This window comes from Lycium barbarum, chromosome 4 (genome assembly GCF_019175385.1).
Source record: "Lycium barbarum isolate Lr01 chromosome 4, ASM1917538v2, whole genome shotgun sequence".
NCBI lineage: Eukaryota > Viridiplantae > Streptophyta > Magnoliopsida > Solanales > Solanaceae > Lycium > Lycium barbarum.
Window position 1 is genome coordinate 136,184,614 of NC_083340.1, and position 20,318 is coordinate 136,204,931.

Consider the following 20,318-nt stretch of genomic DNA (forward strand, 5'->3'; position numbering starts at 1 on the left):
TGTTCAATACCATATACCAGAGTCCGGAAAAATATGAGTGATAGGCTCGAGGCTATTAAGAGTGTTCATGCAATAATCTATTAAGTGATCAATGTTGGGGTTAGTCCTAATAATGCTTTCATAAGTGAATTTAGTTAAGGAGGTTTCTCCCTCCTCTTAGTCCTAATAATGCTTTCGTAAGTGAATTTAGTTACGGAGGTTTCTCCCTCCTCTTTGTCTCTTAGACAAGTTTATGCATAACTATACTTAAATTATAGGTGCCTTGATGTTAGTAGATGTTTTTCTATAACAAAAACTCCATGAGGAGGTATCGTGTTTAGCGGGTGGTTCCAGTTAAATGATTCTATATTAAAGCAACAAACTCGGAAGCTAAAGTGGTAGAGTAATTGTCTAGATACTAAGTTCTCTGAGCCTCAAAGGTTTACGTTTGAAGCATATGCTATTCTTTCTCTTAAGTAGGTTATTTTATGTGGAGGGCATTGGTTTCAAAAGGCTTTTTAATATGATCCCTGATTTGCTAATTGTTTCATTGAATAAGACCTTTATATAAACACTAGGGGTCTACAAAGCAAACCGACAAATCGCATCAAACCGATAATTCGAACCAAACCGAGAAAAAAACCCGACTAGTGATTTGGTTTGACTTGATTTGGTTTTAAAAAGAAAAACCCGAACACTATTGACTTGGTTTGGTTTTAGCTAAAAAAAGTCAAACCGAATCAAACCAACCCGACATTACATTTATAAAATTTCAAACATATTTTATACATAGAAATATTTATTTATAATGTAATTTATAAATGTTTCTTTAACTTTTCATAGTTTTTTGTCTTTTAACATATTATTTAAAGCTTGGAATTAGAATTTTGAATGGTTTAATAAGTTTTATAGCTCAATAATATTAGTAACTCAAATAAAAATCAACAAAAATCAAATCAATACTAATGCTAACAAAAGAAATTCATATCTAACACTGGAATGATAATAATTTTGATATTTATTCTTTAGTTTTATATTAGTTTAGAAAGTGAAAATGCATAACTTAATTTTATTTTTTTCTTTAATATCTAGTCATGTAATTAATACTTATTAGTCATACTTATTTTAGCATGACTTAATACTTTAGGATTATGATCATTTTCTACATGCCTTATAAATTAGTTGTATTTATTGTAGCATGACTTAGTACTTTTAGATTATGACAATTTTATTTTATGCAATTTCATTAATTTTTTTCGTTGAATATTTTAATACAATGTCATCTCTCATCACGTTTTGTGTTATTTTCTTAATAAATATCTTAATTAGATAGTCGTATCTTACTAGGACTAAAGAAATATTTGAAGTACAAGTTATATGTTTTGTATGAAGACTTTACCGAAAAAAACCCGAAAAACCCGAGCAACCCGAAAAAACCGAGAAAACCCAAGGTTGAAAAACCCGACTTTTGTTGGTTTGGTTTGGTGTATAGATTTAAAAACCCGATGCAATTGGTTTGATTTGATCTTTAAAAAATTCGAACCAACCCGGTCCATATACACCCCTAATAAACACTATGATAGAACACAATAAGAAAGAATTTAGCATAAGATCCTGATGTTTGTAACCCTTTAGTAAAAGAGGAAATAGCAAAAAGGTATAGTACCAATTTAAAAAAACAAAAAGGTGAGAAATATATTTTTTGGAAGGTCATAACAAAGTGACTGGGAAGTTACCCAATTTTTTTTTTTTATCTTTTACTGTCATATCAAAGCCTTTAGTGTGTCCAGTTTTACTGTTGGTGCCCGCCCCTACCTTGGCTGGCTAGACTTTTAATCCATTTACAAAAAATACTATTCTCAGATTGAAGTCTTTCAAAGAACTTTATTTAAGGTTTTTGCCCTTATTTTCTGTAAATAGGTAAATTAACCTGTTTTTATGTTTTTATTGAGTCGAGGGTCTCTCGGAAACAGCCATCCTACCTTGGTAGGAGTAAGGTCTGCGTACACTCTACCCTCCCCAGACCCCACGTTGTGAGATTTCACTGGGTTGTTGTTGTTGTTAGGTAAATTAACCTGTTGTAATTGTTTTCCTTATCAAAAGAAGAAGAAAAAAACATGTTGTAATGTTCATACTAGAATTATGATTTGATCATAAAAATTAATTTGTTTTTACAAAACTTAAAATATGGGCTACTCAACAATAATTCGATACTTCTACCTCGCGAAACACAGGTAGATTGACTAATTCTGGTATTAAAGAGGAGAAGGAATAATGGCTCCAAAATCATTGTCTTGGGTTTAATGTTATAAAAAGGCCAAAAGGACTTGTTTGAATATGCCTAATAATAAAACAAATATAGAAAGCAAAAGCATGAAAAAGTGGAGCCTCACTTGTCTGCCACAAAGTCTAACAGGAAAAAAGAAAAGAAAGCAATGAATAATTAGGTTTAGTTTAATTTAATTAGAAAGCTAATCAAAATTTCTCATAGGAACAATGCTCTGTCACTTTAAATTTCCTTTTCCGTTTAATTTTATTTGGCACTATTTTCATAGTAGCCCGCTCAGATAATAATGACATTCTTATAATTTTTTAATTAAAAGTTTTTACAGCCATACACATATTATGACATGTTCAAGATCACAAATTTTATAATCACATAAATGTTTCAAAAGTTACTTTCTTAATTAAGTTTTGTGCAAGTCAGAGTATAACAAACAAAATGAAATAGAGAAATACTTGTTTGATCATGTATAATTGCGTATGGAGCAGGCGAGATGACAACAACGAGAAACCCTTCAAAAGAAAATTGATGGTCAGAAACACACAAGAACTATCATTTTTTCGTGTGTTTCACACGCCAACTATCAGTTGTTCCTTTTTCCTACCTAAACTATCACCGTATATGTATTTAAAAAAAAAAATACTTCAAAGTTAATTAGGCCAACTATCAGTTGTTCCCTTTTCCTACCTGAACTAGCTTTGAGGTGTGTTTTGATACATATATAGTGATAGTTCGGGTAGGCAAAAAGAATAGTTAATAACGAAAAAGTGATAGTTCAGGTATATTTTTTAGTATTATCTCAAAAAAAATGATATAATTTGTGTATTTTTTTTCCCCCTTTTCACCAACCATGAAGAGGCAACCATTAACATCTTTGCATACTTTATATGTACGTTGTGGGATTCAGCACAAAAGACAAGCCGGGGGGGGGGGGGGAAGGAAGCATAAAGGATGTGTTTGGTAAGAAGGAAATATATATATTCCTACAAAGTAAGAGCCTGTTTGGATTAGCTGAAAAAAAAAAGTGGCTTTTAAGCATAAGTGCTTAAAGTATTTTTTTAATTGCTGAAAGTTATTTTATAAAAAAGTAATTACGCATTTGGATAAAAATGTTTAAAGAGTTTTTAGAAGGAAGAGTAGCATGAAATTAGGGAAAAGGACACTGTGTGTCCATCGGCCAAACTAATCCACATTTAACCATTGTTTGGGCTTAATCCCACTAGGTGTCCGGTCGACCCAAATTAATGCAAACAAATGGTCGGTCGGCCCAAAATAATGTCAAAGCTGGCCGGCCCAACAGCCCAAAAAAAAAAGACTTTTTGTGGCGAGTAAGTTGCCACAAAAACGTCACCACTAAGGGGCTGCTACAGCATATATACATATGTTGGAATTATATATACACTTTATATACAAGAATTATACATATGCTGGAATTAATCTTAATCTGACATATATTATACATAAATTATACGTTAATTATACATTTATTATACACATATTATACAATAATGATATGATATCTATTTTTAACATATACAGTAGTGATACATATTATATACCACAATGATACGATTTCTATGATACATTTTTTATACGTACGATACACTTTCTATACAAGACTGATATAGTTTATATACACATACTGGAACTATATATACACTTTCTATACAAAAATGATACATATTATATACAAAAATGATACAATTTTCTATTCTATAATACACATTATATACACAAATGATACATATTATATACAAAAATGATACAATTTTCTATTCTATAATACACATTATATACACAAATGATACATATTATATACAAAAATAACACATACCTTAGTGATTCTTATTTTATACGATTTCTATACAATGCAGATAGGTACTGATACATATTTTTATACACAAATGATACATATTATATGCAAAAATCGCCTCAGAGTTTTTTGGGATATTTTTTACTAAATAAACACATATTATACATGTTTTGGGATATTTAACCTTTAGTGGTGACTTTTTTAATTGCCATTAAAAAGCCTGATTTTTCTGTAATATCCCTTTAGTGGCGACTTTTAGTCGCCACAAAAAGTCTGACTTTTTTTTTTTTAAGCGACGGGGCTGTTGGACGGGCCAACCTTTAGTGGCGACTTTGTAAATCTTAAGTCGCCACAAAAGGCTTGCTACAGATTTTGGATACCGGATGGGAATAGTTTATGAGCTAATTTTTGAGTTTGGAAATAGATGGATCAACGCATAGGATTATTTATGGCCCAGCGGCCATTTGTGTCCTTTCCCCTTGAAATTAACAGAAAATATAAGAGATAAAATCATAAAGTTGTTGGTCAAATCAAAATGGCTTTTAAGCCAGAAAAAAAAAGTTGGGGTTGAACAACTTCTTGGTTTTGGCTTATTTTAAGCACTTTTTAACTTAATTTAAGATATTTTTTATTTTACCAAAGATCCAAATAAGTTTTAAAATGACTTATAAGTTTGTTTGATCAACTTATAAGCCAATCCAAATGGCTGTAAGTGAAATACTTATTTTTCGAAGTTGGATAATTAAAAAAATATTGTACCAAAAACATTTTTGAATAATCTAGACATATAATTAATCTAACCTACAGAATTCGTATGATCTGAGATCTGTCAATAATCTAACTATTAGTAAGCCAATTAGAAGCAGAGTTGGAAGGAATTTGGCCAATTATTATACAAGTAAACTGTGGAAAATGAGAAGAAAAAAATACCACAGCAACAACAATAAATGCTCATCTACTCAATTTCTAATTAATATTGACAAATAGTTCAACTGAGACTTTTATTAAACATTATTTGGCGATTGCATACAGAAATTGTGTAAGAAGGAAGAAGAGCATGTTCTTCTCTTGCCAATTTGGCAGACTTCCTCTTTCTTTTTTTTTTTTTTTTTTTTGACTTGATGAGTAGATAGTTCAAAGTATGAGAATGCTTGAATGGGGTTAATAGCACTTTTTAAGGTTTTCATCCCTATTTTCTGTAAATAGGTAAATTAACAGCTTACCGAGGACATAACCTTAGATAGGAGGGTTTGGAGGACCCACATTAGGGTAAAAGGCTTGTAGATAGTCTCGTTATCCTTCCTTATTAGTAGGCGCATTATCGCAGTATAATTTCTTGTGCTTTGATTTCTGCTATTATCTGTTATTTCCTGTACTTTGATTATCTTATTTAATCTGTGTCGGTTTCGTTATTTACATGTCCATATCGCTTTGAATTTCTTAGCCTGATCTCACCTCTTTTTATGCTTTTTATTGAGCCGAGGGTCTTTCGAAAACAGTCGTCCTACCTTGGTAGGAGTAAGGTCTGCGTACACTCTACCCTCGCCAGACCCCACGTTGTGGGATTTCACTGGGTGGTTGTTGTTGTTGTAACCTATTGTAAAAAAAAAAAAAAAGAAAAAAAAAAAGGAAGACCTGTTGTGATTGTTCATACTAGAATTATGGTTTGATCATAAAAATTAATTTCTTTTTACAAAAATTAAAACATGAACTACTCGGCAATAATTCGATACTTTACCGTGCGCATTCACTAGTATTGTATAAAATGAAGCCCAAACTTAATTCGAAATATCTAATCTTATCCCATCAAATTTCGATTGTGGGAGTGAAAGCCTAATGTGGGGCTGGAAATGAAGCTTCTCTGTTCATACTTAAAGGTTGACTTGGGGTCAACTCATAGCCGGCCTTGACTTTCATTACCTCAATGAATTACAGGGCAATTATCTTAATTCTATATTCACACTCCTTAAACATATTGATAATTTTCACAGAAGTTTAAGGAGCCTCCCTCAAGTGTACTAGAGAAATTAAAGTGGTTAGTATCACTCTTACTTCAAATTCTGTTCATCTTTTTGCATGTTAATTTGGTGATTTTTTAATGTCTGCTTTTAAATATGAAAATCTGTTAATTTTGCTATGATGAATTCTTAATTGAAGTTTGGATAATGATTACTGAGTTCTTCAGAGAACAACCAAGAAACCCAAAGAATTTTAGTTCTGTATCAATTGGTATTCTGAGGAATGTTTATACCTACCGCCTATTTTTTCTACCAACTATACTCAGCATAGACAGAGCTAAAGCCAGGATTTTTGTTTTTTTGGGTTCTAGACTTTAGCTGAGGACATGCGTTGTAGTCTCTTGGTCCCCAACATTCTGCACCTCATAATCTTGCTCTTAGGTTTGGGTTAAGCTTTATGTCTTTTTTTAACAATTAGCTTAGATGAGGAGTCCAGAACCTAAATGACCCAAAAAAAAAAAAAAAAAAGAACCAAAATACCCTAAGAAAAAAAAGTGATACAAATGTATCTTTAACGCAGTTTTTTTATGCGTTATATAAAAGTGAGTTAACGTCTCCTGCTAAAATCCGTTACCCGAATTTTCTTTTTAAAAAAAAAAAAAATACATAACGCACTATTTTAGTGTGCTATGTAACCAAATTGGCCGTGCCATCTATAATTAGTGTATCCATTCATTACTATGCAAAAGTTTCCATTTCTAAAATATATATATATTTTGGTAAGCAAATCAAACTTCCTAAAATATTTATAACATTAATTTTTTCTAAAATATTTATAACATTAATTTTTTCTAAAATATTTATAATATTAATTTAATGTTCTGATACCATAAGAACCTTTTAACAAATTTTTATTCTCTTATCTTTGATATTTATGAAAGTACTTATTCTTATAAAAAATATTTAATCTCTTATTTTTTGATAATTATATTTTTTAACAATTTTTTTAACCTCTTGTTCATTGACCTGGTGCTCCATCTTCTTAGTTAGTGTTTGTTAGCTAACTCTAAAAACAATCGAGTCTATGATGTTTTTAGCACCGACAAAAGTAAACAATTTTCTATTATAATTGAGGGTTAATTATTTAAATACTCATGCAATAAAAATTAATTCGAGATATACCCCTTGTATTTAAAAATCGAATATTTACACCATTTGTACTATGAGAATCATGCACATACACTCTCTATGGGGTATAGTCGTAACTAAATGTATTTATTAAAAGATAAATTAAAATTATAAATAACACAAATTACTTAATAAAATATACCAACTATTGTTATTAACTTTCTCGCACATTAAGCAGCAAGTTATTTTAGTTATATTGAGTTATAATATTTTATTGTATAAGAATTCCTCATCTTTAATTTATTTATTCTTCCGCTTTAAAATTATTTAAAATTATTTATTCTGATAAATTGTCATTTGCGTAATATTTCTTAAGAAATTAAATTTTTTGTTTGAAAATTAGGAATACATCACTATAATTAAGATTTTTTAGTTTTTTTTTTTTTTTTTTTGCCAAATACGTTAAAATTCTAGTTATCTTTCTATTAAATACTCATGTAATAAGAATTAATTCGAGATACACCCTTGTATTTTAAAATCAAAGGTAGGATTTTCACAGTATAAGTGGTGTAAATGTTCGATTTTAAAATACAAGGTATGTACCTCGAATTAATTCTTATTTACATTAATATTTACTGTAATTAATCGTCACTTATAATCAAATTATTTATTTTTATCGGTAAATAGATCTTAGACTTAGATTGTTTTTAGAACTACCTAAACGAACATTAATTAAAAAAAAAAGACCAACAAGCCAATGAACAAGGGGATAAATAATTTGTTAAAAGATAATTATTAAAAAGTAAGAGAATAAATATTTTCTATAAAAATAAATGTTTTTCATAAATATCAAGAGATAAGAGAATACATACTTTGGTAACAACTTGTTAAAAGATTCTTATAGCATTAGAAGATGAATTAATACTCCCTCAGTTCACTTTTACTTGTCCAGAACTTTGCACATTCCTTAAGAAATAATAAATGAAATGCATAATTTATCACGATATTCATATTAATTGATGTAAATTTTTAATGGACTTGAAAATGATTTAAAATGAGTAATTACTACTATGGGTAAAATAGGAAAAAAAATTATCTTCTCTTAATATGCTAAAAGTGACAAGTAAAAGTGAAAATGTAATTTTAGAATACTGGACAAGTAAAAGTGAACAGAGGAGTATTATAAATATTTTAAAAGATGGAAACTTTTGCATAGTTTTTGAAATGGATACACAGTTGGATGTTGGATTAGTTAAGTAAATTCACGGCCTGCATAGCGCACTAAAATAGTGTGTTATGTAATTCAGTTTTTTTTTTTTTTTAAAAACAAAAGAAAATTCGGGTAACGGATTTCAACAGGGGACGTTAGCTCACCTTTATGTAACGCATAAAAAAGCTGTGTTAAAGGTACTTTCGTACCACTTTTTTTTCTTGGGGTATTTTGGTTCATCTCTTGTTTTTTTGGATCATTTAGGTTTTGGACTCTTAGATGAGCCCCTCATAGTTGGTTTTTATTTATTTTTACCTTCTGTTGTTTTGCAGACATACTTGCCATGGAAATTGTTGGTGCAGTGGTAAGCATGATGCAGTGTTTTTGTGGAGAGACCTGTTCTCATCAATCCATTTCCAAAACATGTGCATATCTGAGAAAGCCTCATGCATTAGCAAATAGACTTGATGAAAAGATGGAATTGCTCAAAGCTCGAGAAGAGGATATTAAAAGGAAGTTACATGTGGAAAATTTATGGCGCGGAATGGAGCCAAAGGCTGAGGTGCATATGTGGCTTACCAATGTAGGAAAGATTAGAAGTGGTATTGCTAGCATGCAAGATAAAATTACTAAAGACGAGAGGTGTTTAAACGGATGTTTGCCAAATTATGTGTCTCGATTTAAGCAGGGGAAATGCATTAATAAGAAAATTAAAGAGGTCGACAGGCTCCTGGGTCAGAGCATATTTCCAGATGCTTCATTGGTCGATATGATGCCTCAAAGGGGGAAAATATTGCCAACAACCACACTTGTGGGAAAAACTGCTCAAAGATGTTTGGAAGTAGTGTGGAAGTATTTGATTGATGGACACACGGGGATAATTGGTATTTATGGAATGGGGGGAGTGGGCAAGACATCCATCCTCTTAGCAATTAATAATCAACTTTTGAGGGAGAGCACAGTTTTTGATAATGTCATTTGGGTCACGGCATCCAACGATTCAAATGTCCAAAAATTGCAAAAGGATATTGCTAGAGCAGTAGGTTTATCTTTTGACAATGAAGATGACGAAATGACAAGAGCAGCTCAATTACACGAAGCCTTGCTGCGAAGAAGTAGATTTCTTTTAATTATAGATGACTTGTGGGAAGCATTTCCTTTGGAGGTTATAGGAATCCCGTCTCCAGGTTACGAACATGAATGCAAGTTGATAATAACTACTAGATCCATGATGGTTTGTCGTGGCATGGAAACAACGAGAGAGGTCGAAGTTAGTGTGCTTTCTGAGGAAGAAGCGTGGGACCTCTTTAAACAAAAGGTCGGTGACGAGGTGCTAGCATCTCCGAGATTAAAAGTTGTTGCCAAGGATGTTTTGAAGGAGTGCGGAGGTCTCCCACTAGCTATTGTAACAGTTGGTCGGGCTTTAAGAAGAGAAAATGATCTGAGGCAATGGATAATTGCATTAAGCCAGCTGAAAAGTGCAACGGGAAGAATAGAAGGAATGGAGAATCGAGTCTCTGCACGTCTGAGATTTAGCTATGAAAGACTGAAGGACAATGTGACTAAGTCATGTTTCCTTTATTGTGCGTTGTATCCAGAGGATCATCATATAGAGACTGAAGAACTGATAAAATACTGGATATGGGAAGGCCTGTTGGATTATCTTGGGTATGGAGAATCCAAGATGCTGCAGGGGAAGATGATACTAGATGAACTAAAAAATGCGTGCCTGCTAGAGATCGGATGTCAAGAAGGTAGCTTGAATGAATATGTCAAGATGCATGACCTCATTAGGGATATGGCGATAGCAGTTACAAGAGTGAGTCCGCTGTTTATGATCCGAGCAGGACATGAGATTCGTGTCCCACCAGTTGAGAGTGAATGGCTCGAAGGCCTTGAAAGAATCTCATTAATGAGAAATGATTTGTGCTCTTTGAATTTTGAACCGAGATGTCCTCAGCTAACTACCTTGTTGTTGCAGTATAATTCATTGTCCAAGGGCATACTTCCTTCTTTCTTTAACCATCTACAAAATCTCAGAGTTCTGGACTTATCTTACACAGGCATCGATCTGTTGCCTGATTCACTTTCTAATCTGGAAAACCTCTGTGCTTTGCTTCTACGTAGTTGTTGGAACTTGCGTGGAGTGCCAACAATGGAAAGGCTCAAGGAGCTGAGGTTTTTGGATCTCTCTTCTACATCAATTATGTGCCCGCAGGGGATGGAAATGTTACTCAATTTGAAGCATCTGGATCTCTCCAACGCTAAACTTTATGGATTTGATAGTCAAATTTTGGGAACATACAGATTTCTGGAGAATCTCTTAATGCTCGGTTTGGATTTTGTTGATGTTGTGGAACACTGTACCAACTTGACAAACCTCGAAGCCAATTTCAGCAACTTGCAGGACTTCAATTATTATGTTTTGTCAGGTCACTGGAACACACTCGAGAGTTTCAAATTTTGCATAGGCTATTCCCAATCCTCTAAACTACCCGGAAAAAATAGTGTAGGATTCTTTGGGATTCACATTGTTGAAAGCGAATCCCCTTCTTGGTTGCCAGGGATACTTGAGTTGGCCATTCATAATTGTTCTGGCATCACTCAGTTGCCAATGTTTATCATGAATGCCTCTTCCGATCTAAAACGCTGCAAGATAAAGTACTGTGATGAGATGGAATGGATTATAACTCCCGAGTGGGTCGCCTTTCCCAATTTAGAGTTGCTAGAGATCGAGGGTCTGAGCGGATTGCAAAATATGTATAAGGGGATTCCGCCAGCGGGCACTCTTACAAACCTTAAGGTGTTGAATGTTTTTGCTTGTAATAGTCTCATGACTCTGTTGCCACTTGAGTTAGTGCAGCAACTCAAAAACCTTGAAGAGCTCGAGTTGGAAAGCTGTTCGATGCTGGAGGAGATAGTTACCGAAGCAGAAAATGAAGAGGTCATTCAAGAGAACAACGGTGAATTGGTCCTCCCATGTTTGCGAAAATTAAGATTAGTTTCTATACCAAGACTGAGAACCATATGCAGAGGTCCAATGGTTTGCGATTCCTTAATGACGATCGAAGTCATAGATTGCCCGCTGCTGGGAAGACTTCCCTTCTTTCTGGAAATAAGGCAGCAACTAGTTGACTCTCTTAAACAGATAAAAGGAAGCAGAAGGTGGTGGCGGACATTGGAGAGGAACCACCCTACTGCGACGTCCCTCCTTGCTCCACTAGTTAGACCTGAAAGGGTGCAGCATTGTTCTGCTTCTAATGAAGATATTATAGTTGAAATTAACACTATATGTAGCAGTGGTGGCAGCTCTGGAAATTCTTCTTTTGGACCACGATAACATTCTTACTGTAAGTAACAAGCTTGCAGTTTCTGAGGGATTTTAAATTGTTCGTTAATCAACACTGACTTAAAATCCCATCTTTTGAATTTTTTGGATCATATTTTTTCATCAACACAAAAGAGAACAGATATAGAGCATTGATTGAGTAGGAAAAATATCTGAAAATTGCGTTATGCATAATGACTATTTCTGGCAGGAATCCCGAAAACCCAAAAAGTGGATTTTAATAGAAAGACTTATGCCTTGTCTTGATTACAGTTTTATGGACCGGACTTATTTCCCTACTATAGTATGATGGTCTCGAGTTTGGGTCTTTGGCAAAACTTGACTTCGTTCCCTCTCACAGTAATGCATTTTCTCTTTTATCTTATAGAGCAGTACTAATCTTATATCATATTGAATTCTGCTGTCTTTGTTTAACAGTTTACGATTGAGATGACGTAGTTGTTCTTTTTGTCTTCCTCATCTGTCTTGTTTAACTGGCTTAAACTATGGATTCTCATGTTAGAGTCAACTATTTTTTCAACTAGTCCGTGAAAGTATTAGCAAGGATTCTTGCTGGGGAATGCTAAATGGAACTGTCCTATAACCACATTTATGAAATCACTATAGAAGTTCGGCATACTAACAAACAAGTAAAGAGAGATGTGAGGTTCCATGTGATGTCTCAAAATTAGAAAAGCTTTCCATGAAAACGGGATTATTGTGCTAATGAAGCTCCAATGTATGAACATCCTGCAATTCTCTTTTGTATCCCATTCAAATAGCATTTGGTATGAAAATGAGGAGGGTCCTAGTTGAGTTTTTAACTTTTTTCTATTAACTGACACAGAAACCAAGATTTATTTGCTGTATGTCTAGTTTTTAATGATGAATTGGTCTAAATTAGCAGAGTCTATTTTAGTTTATCTTCCAATAATCATGTCAGGAGAAGATCAGTAAGTACTCCTTTCTCCAAGTCCAGACGTTCTTCGGATGCCAGTGTCTCAATGTGGTTCGGGACACAATCAGCTCCAATTTAGTTTGGCTCCAGTGGAATGCAGCTAAGAGATCCATGGATATGATTGTAATGTTGTACGTAGTTAACAATGGACGAGTTCCAATCATCGCTATACCTCTGGCTTGAGTCACCACTTCTAGACCTTCATCCGGTTTCATTGTAATTTGCTCTGGTTGAGCCCATTCTGCCCAGTGGATGCCCTTGAAGTTAGGGCGGTAATAGCCCAGCTCCCCCCTGATGGTGTCCAGAGCTCTCCTTGTCGTGTGAATAGCAGCATACTGATAAAAAGGTACTGAATACATTTTCATTAATTTTTAATTTAAATAGTGCTGATAATGTGTTAAGAGTCGAGGCCATTTCAAGTAGAAAACTTTGTTCTGATCTTGAAACTGATTTCAATCTGCTGCAACTTTTTTAGCAAGCCAGCAGCTTCATCAAGTGAAAGCCTTGCTAATGGATGAATGGCAATGTCCTGCACAACATTGAGGTGAGGGTGAGCACCCGAGAGCTGCTCAACGTTTATGTCTTCATTGGTAGCACCACACATGTCTAGCACAGTTTGATCCAAAGAGCTGTAAATGGAGCAGCTACAAGAGTGTAGGTAAATCTATTGGAATCGTGATCTTGAAATATGTTCGCGAGGATAGTTTCTGCATTGATTTTAGCAGCACATCCAATGGATTCGAGAGCTTGTTTGTGTGATTCAGATAAATAGAACTTGCAACATAACAACTTTGTATTGGTTGTATTACAATTTTCTTCTTGACCTTGCACATTAGCAAGACAGAGATTCAACATCAATTCAAGGTGATGTTGAGCTTTATACATCTTGCAGACACACTTTTTTACATGCAGATATATGTAAACATCTTACTATACGTACTCAAATAGAGAAAAATGAGAAAACTGATTCCTTAAGTTTTGTAGCAGGTTCAAAGTAGTCCCTTTAGTATCACCTAAGCAATTCTGGTCCTTAAGCTTTTCAAAAGTGAGCATTTTTTGTCTGTGTTAGATATTTACCAAATTTTGATTGTTAAATTTAACTGGAGTGAAAATAGAAAATATTTAACGCAAACTCCCATTTGGAAATAACTGAAGTTAATATTTCATTTTATTGTAAGATAGACATCTTACCATTGTTTTTAAAGCTGAGGAAGAGTATAATTTTTAAAACAAAGTTAGGGACTGATTTTCACCTAAAGAAAAACTATACTCCCTCCGTATCAATTTATTTGTCGTTTTTTTGTTGTACACTGTTATACCCCGTACTTTTGTACATAGGGTTATTCGTAAGCTAATCGACATAAGTTCAAGGACAAGATTATTTTTGAGACATGAGACGGGAAATTTTTAATCCCAATTTTAAAAAAATTGCACGGGATGCTAGTTAATTATTATTAGTGTGGAGATGTTAGTGAAGATTAGGAATTAATTATGTGTGCAATTAATCATACATGGAGGGTAGTGGAGAAATTATTAATTATCTAGGAAATTCCGTTAATTGTTGAGTTAGTAGAAGATTAGTGAATTAATTGTTGATGAATGAATAAGTGTTAAAAAGGGACAAGTACTTGCACGTGGATGCATAAGGTGACTAATGTAGTGTGTGTATCCATTTGGTTTACTTTTAGGACCAAAACTCTTATATAAGTAAAGCCAAAAAAAAAATTATGGGTCCCACAGCCATAAATGGATTATGCTTACTCATTTAAGTAGATACTACACTTAAGGTTGAGATTTGTGTTACGAAAGAAGGACGCTTGGTTTGCTGAAAGTACGGATACAAGGAATGAAACTCCGAAATGATTAAAAAAAAAAGTGACGAGGATGATTGAAAATAATATTTTATGTGTGGCAAACGAAGCTATGGATTAGTGCTACGTCACATAATCATGGCAATGAGTATATGACGTGTATTAAAAATAATTACTATTTAAGTGAATTGAGATTACTAAATTAATTATGTGGATGATTATTTAATATTGAGATAAAGTGGGAGAGTAAGAAATTAATTATGGTATTAATTAAAATAATGAGACAAGTGATTGGTGGACATGATCAACGTGTCCTTGTTAATAAAGCAGCAAATGAATAAGAAAATATATATTACATTGCATGCCCATCTTAGTCATCACCTTGGAGACAACAAATGAATAAGAAAATATATATTATAATATATATTTGTTGCCATTACACGTATAGGACTTCTTTTTCTTGGTGTCATCTTTTGAATAGGAATATATTATAATATGTATTGTATTGTGGGGACCCATAATAAATGGTGTTAATCTAATATGAGCAGTTAAAGTGGCAAAGCCCACAAATCATACCATGATCCGGTTATTGCCCCATTTGCTATAGATATAACAAAAGTCTTATTGGACTAAAAAAACCAAAGTACAACAACATTACCTTGGTGAAGACGAAAACCTTTGATGTTCTACTGCCAGAACTCAACATCACTCTATTTCACGTTTGTTCACTTTTAAGGAGAGGATTCTCCTATTGTTTTACACATATGCTGCAACAATTTCGCACCTTGGATAGCTACTAGCACACTCAAACGTAGAAGAGGCAACATCAGTAAGTCGCGATTGTTAGATAGTAATTTATTTTTTAAAGGCAAATTTATGCATCAACAAGTTTGTTCACACCAACAGAATTATATTTCTGGCAACGTTGTTATGCTTGAAGAATAAATTGCGAAATTAGAGCAATTAAGAGTAGAAATTCCTTCGAGAAAATTAAGGTATGATTTTCTTGTTTTATGGTGTAATCATGTTAATAGTGTTGTAATGGAGTTATTAAAATTGGATTGGACAAAATTGAAAGTAAGAAAATGCAAAAAATTGATGTTATACGAAATCGCGGGTTGAAATGGATTTAGAGAAGTTGTTGAGTTGTTAGAATTGTTGTGGGCTGTTTTTCTTGTTGTAAATATATGATATAAAGCCGAGATTTGTGGTAAATGATGTCCTTATCATATTGAGAATATTTTTAAGGTTAAATAGAAAACATACGAAAAGGTGTCATGGAGTATACGGATCGTAATTCGAGCTTGTCGCTCGTTATAGAGTATTATGAAATTGTTATGGACATGCATGTTGTGTTTTTGGGATTTATTTGTTGTTGGGCTGATATACCAAATTGGGAGATGCCAATGATATAGAGGAGATGCTGCCCGTTTCGTTTTGGAATTAAGTCATCAATTAATATATATAATATGCGAAAGCCTTCTTAAGTCACGTGCGTATTCTTACGATTATAGGTTTATCATATTAATTGTGGAAGTTCTTGGCTGGACTGAGCCCTTGAACGACGTAAGGTATGTAAAGCACAACCCTTCTTTCGTTTGGCATGCCTTAGTTTTCAATAGGCTACATTATGAGCCTCGAGGAAATTCTAAATTCGAAATCCAAGTACGTTATGATCCTTATATATATTTCTTGGCACTCTTATGTATGATTTGATGAAATATGAACCATTATGTCTTTGAAAATATCGCTTTTCGAACTTTGCATAAAAAGGTTTCACTTTAAAGAATTGCGTAATTTGTGAACGCCATATCTTTCACCGAAAGGCTCGGATTGCTTCAATATTTTTGTAGAAGTTTATATGGCATATAATGAGTATATTTTCCATAGGCGGGCCCGATTCGGGTCAATACCCGTCCGTGGGTCCCGCGACTTTCCTTTATGTAATTCGGACGATTTTTGAAAGAATTTGGTATGATTATCATTTCGAATTTCAAGTATGGTCATTTACTTATATTTGAGTCTATGATAATGATTTTATGCATATGGTTACTCATGACTCTGCTCATGCGTTCTGTTATATCTTTCGCCGGTTCCCGGGCCGGTTCTGTTATCGTGCGCATTTTGATATACTCCGGAGTTATGCTGTGTTTATGGTTCACCGAGCTACTCGCTAAAGAGGGTCGGGTTCCATTTATATTTGGTGTTATGTTGTGTATGGAGTTATGCTGTGTTTATGGTTCACCGAGCTACTCGCTAAAGAGGGTCGGGTTCCATTTATATTTGGTGTTATGCTATGTATGGAGTTATGTTGTGTTGTGATATGTGACGGGGATACGGAGATTTGAAACCTTCTGGTGTTATGCTGTGTTATGGCGCCAACGACGGGCGGGCGACCATATTCTTCTGTACCTTATGCATGACTTATATTTTGAAAGTAAACATTTTGATATGTTGGATTTATACTTACGTTCTGTACTACTACTTCGTTTATGCCTCAGATTTGTTCCTGTACTTTCTGCTTTGCATACTCAGTACATATTTCGTACTGACCCCCTTTCTTCGGGGGGCTGCGTTTCATGCCCGCAGGTACAGACGCACAGTTTGGTGATCCACCTGTTTAGGACACTCTTCTGCTGTTTGGAGTGCTCTTCTGTATACATTTGTTCAGGGGTACGGCGGGGCCTTGTCCCGCCATATGTTTCGGTTGGTCTGTTTAGAGGTCTGTAGACATATTTATGGGTGTGTGTGCCTACTTCTGTTCAGATGTGTCTGTATGATCCTATTCGCTATGGCAGCCTTGTCGGCGTGCATTCGTATATGTGTTTTGGGCCGTTGTGCCATTTGATAGCCTTGTCGGCTTTTGGTACATTTGATAGCCTTGTCGGCTTTTGATACATTTGACAGCCTGAAATGTGTCTGATACAGTTTTATATAGTTTGGGACGGCATATAGTATTTATGGCCGCATATGCTATCTGTTTGTGATTCGATTTGGATAAGTGTGTTACGATTTGATATGTTTTTCTGTCTGGGTGTCCAAATAGGGCACCATTCGCGGCCCACGGGGCTGGGTCGTGACATACACGCCCTTAAGAAATATTAATTAGAAGGGGCATTTGATTATTTTACCCTTATTTATCTCTAAGTTATAATCTCTCTCCTTTAATATTGATTTTATATTTATGTGTCCATCTCCTTTAATGACAAAATTTTATTAAGGGTAAAATGGTAAAAAAATAATTATTTATATCTTGAACTTCTAAAACGACAAATTATAGGAGACAACTCTTTTTAGTAACCCCGATAAATAATTTGAGACGGAAGTAGTATGTAGGTTTCTTAAAATGGGAATTTATTATCTTCAAAATAAAATGAATTATTTGTAAAGATGAGTAGTCTGAAAATTATTTACTGACAAAAACTCCGTACGATAATTTAACTCGGAGAAAAAAAGAGATTTCCTGTTTAGGTACCGTTAGACTTCCTAGAAGGTTGGGAAAAGGAAACGTGGGGAGAAAGCTAGAAAAAAAAATAACCAAAAAATAAATCCCAAACTCATTCCCAATCATACACGGAAGTAATTCTTTTTTTATCCTATAAATAGGTTGCATTAACGTAGTGGACTATCATTGAACGCCCAATTTTTATCAACTTCATTCTATATTAATTCCTTTCTCAATGTCTTTTTTTCTTCAAGAAAATAACACAATGTCTCAAATTCAAGAATGTCCTACATTAATATTACCACATCAAACAAGTGAAAGAATTAATAATGAAGTGCCTCCTAGACGGGTAACTGCTCGAATGAGTGTGCGTTATAGTCCTCCTCGTTACGATATTTCCCAGTGGATTCGTGATGCAAATTTAAATAATACTACTTATGGTTACTATGGATTTGACGAAGAAGAAGAAATAGACGACGAAGTATATAATGATATGTATGGTGAAGAAACTGATGAAGAAGAAGAAACAGTCGAAGAAGATAATAGTAATGAGTTTGTGGACTATGATGTATCGGAGTATTTGGAAACAATAACATATCATGCTCCAGCGACTATGGATATAGATAATGTTGATGAACAAGAAGCATGTGCTATATGCTTGTTTGAATATAAAGATGAAGATGACAAAGGCATACTTCAATGTGGCCATGAGTTTCTGTAGACTGCATCAACAAGTGGCTGTTGAGGAAGAAAACGTGTCCTTTTTGTAGAGCTTCGGTTTTGCCCCAACATGACTTTTGATGTGATGTAAATAAAGATGATCGACTTTCTTGTTAAAAAAGAATGTTATTATATTGCTTATTAATTTTTAATAGTTGATTGATTATGTGAGTAATTCTGCAAAAAAAAAATTAGCAAGCCCAAATTGCTTGCATTTTTTGTCTACGTGCAATCTTAGACTCGGAATGAAGTAGATATTGATAGTCTATAATTCAAATGGTGACCTCTTTAACATTCAATTAATTGTTCTGTTTCTTTTTAAAAAAAAAAAATTAAGATGTATACCTTACAACAAAATGGAATATCAACTTCACATTTTACAAAAAAGTTGATTACATGTAGATAGCCATGGCATATAAAAAAGCTGTCTGAAAGATGTATAAAGCTCAACATCACCTTGAATTGATGTTAATTAGAATGTCTGTCTTTCGAATGTGCAAGGGCAACAATAAAACTGTAATATAATCAATATTATCTGAATCATGCGACAAACAAGCTCGTGAACAGTTGAACATGCCGCAAAATTCAATCCAAGAACCGTCATGGTGAACATATTTCAAGATTGCGATTTAACTACACTCTTTTGTATCATATGTTGCTTATGATATATAGCACAGGCTGCAACATTTGCAGCCCTTTCAATGAAACCGTGCTAGTCATGGCCTCGGTCAGCATGATGGTGCTCATCCTCGCCTTAGTGTCGTGGACATGTTGTCATTCATCCACTGGCGCAGGCTTAAACTGATGAAGCTGCTTGCTGGCTCGGAAAGTAATTGGAAAAACGTTTCAAAGCTGGTGCAAACTTTGCTACTTGAAATGGCCTTGACATTGAACGAATGATGAGCGCTATTTACGTTAACAATGCAAATGAAAACAGTACCTTTTTACCTATATGCTGCTGCTCACCCAATGGGGCAAGCTCTGGACATCATCAGGCGGGAGCTGGGCAACTATCGCCTAACTTCATAGGCACCCAGTGGGCAGGATGAGCTTGACCACAGCAAGTTCCAGAAATAGTATTCCGAGCCAGAGGTATAGTGAGGATTGGAGCTCGTCCATGGTTTACTATGTACAACGTTCCAATCATATCTATGTATCTCTCAGCAGCACGACGGATTGCACATAAGGTGAGTGCCCCGGCGGGGACCTATCCAATGTGCAGTTTCTAGGCCTGTTTCATGGTCTCAACCAAGATTGCTTGAAGTCTGATAGAGCAAAACCAAATTGGAGCTGATCGTGTCAAGACCCACATTGATACACTGGCATCCGAAGAAGGTATGGACTTAGAGAAAGGGTTTTTTTACTGATTTTTCTCCTCAAATGACTAATGAAAGATCCATGGAAATAAGCTCTGCTAATTTGGACCGATACATCATTAAAGGCTATGCATACAGGAAATAAATCTTGGTTTCTGTGTTAGTTAATAAGAAAAAAGTCAAACTCAACTAATCGTCTCTTCATTTTCAACAAGACAATACAGTTCAATATGATATAGGTTGTAGTAGTGCTCTATGACTAAAGATAAAAGAGAAAATGCATGATTGTGAGAAGGAAAGGAAATCAACTTTTGCCAAAGGCCCAAACTCGAGACCATCACACTGTAGTAGGGAAATAAGTCCGGTCC

General features: G+C 34.3%; 2 protein-coding genes and 1 pseudogene across 4 annotated transcripts; 2 read left to right on the forward strand and 1 right to left on the reverse strand.

Moving 5' to 3' along the window:
- Positions 1-5,715: 5,715 nt before the first annotated feature.
- On the forward strand, positions 5,716-13,633 carry LOC132636608 (disease resistance protein RPS2-like). Of its 3 annotated transcripts, none has more exons than XM_060353556.1 (4): positions 5,716-6,111; positions 8,705-11,722; positions 11,974-13,004; positions 13,134-13,633. In XM_060353556.1, exon 2 carries the CDS (start codon positions 8,716-8,718, stop codon positions 11,710-11,712), a length of 2,997 nt encoding a protein of 998 aa, XP_060209539.1. In that variant the 5' UTR covers positions 5,716-6,111; positions 8,705-8,715; the 3' UTR covers positions 11,713-11,722; positions 11,974-13,004; positions 13,134-13,633. The 3 variants fall into 3 exon arrangements, with proteins under 3 accessions (XP_060209539.1, XP_060209538.1, XP_060209537.1); XM_060353555.1 differs by having other exon boundaries at positions 12,644-13,004; XM_060353554.1 differs by having other exon boundaries at positions 8,705-13,004.
- On the reverse strand, positions 12,640-13,262 carry LOC132637854 (uncharacterized). The gene is made up of 2 exons (XM_060354883.1): positions 13,106-13,262; positions 12,640-13,007 (listed from the first exon to the last, which is right to left on the reverse strand). Exons 1-2 carry the CDS (start codon positions 13,260-13,262, stop codon positions 12,640-12,642), a joined length of 525 nt encoding a protein of 174 aa, XP_060210866.1.
- Positions 13,634-19,555: 5,922 nt separating the features above from the next.
- Positions 19,556-20,095, forward strand: LOC132637855 (uncharacterized; annotated as a pseudogene).
- The last annotated feature ends 223 nt before the right edge of the window (positions 20,096-20,318 follow it).

Bases quoted from the DNA above. Each gene is read 5' to 3' on its own strand.
- LOC132636608 (XM_060353554.1), top strand. From the start codon at position 8,716: ATGGAAATTGTTGGTGCAGTGGTAAGCATGATGCAGTGTTTTTGTGGA.
- LOC132637854 (XM_060354883.1), bottom strand. From the start codon at position 13,262: ATGTGTGGTGCTACCAATGAAGACATAAACGTTGAGCAGCTCTCGGGT. The intron at 13,008-13,105 runs GTTTCAAGATCA...AAATGTATTCAG, and splicing joins GTTGCAGCAGATTGAAATCA to TACCTTTTTATCAGTATGCT.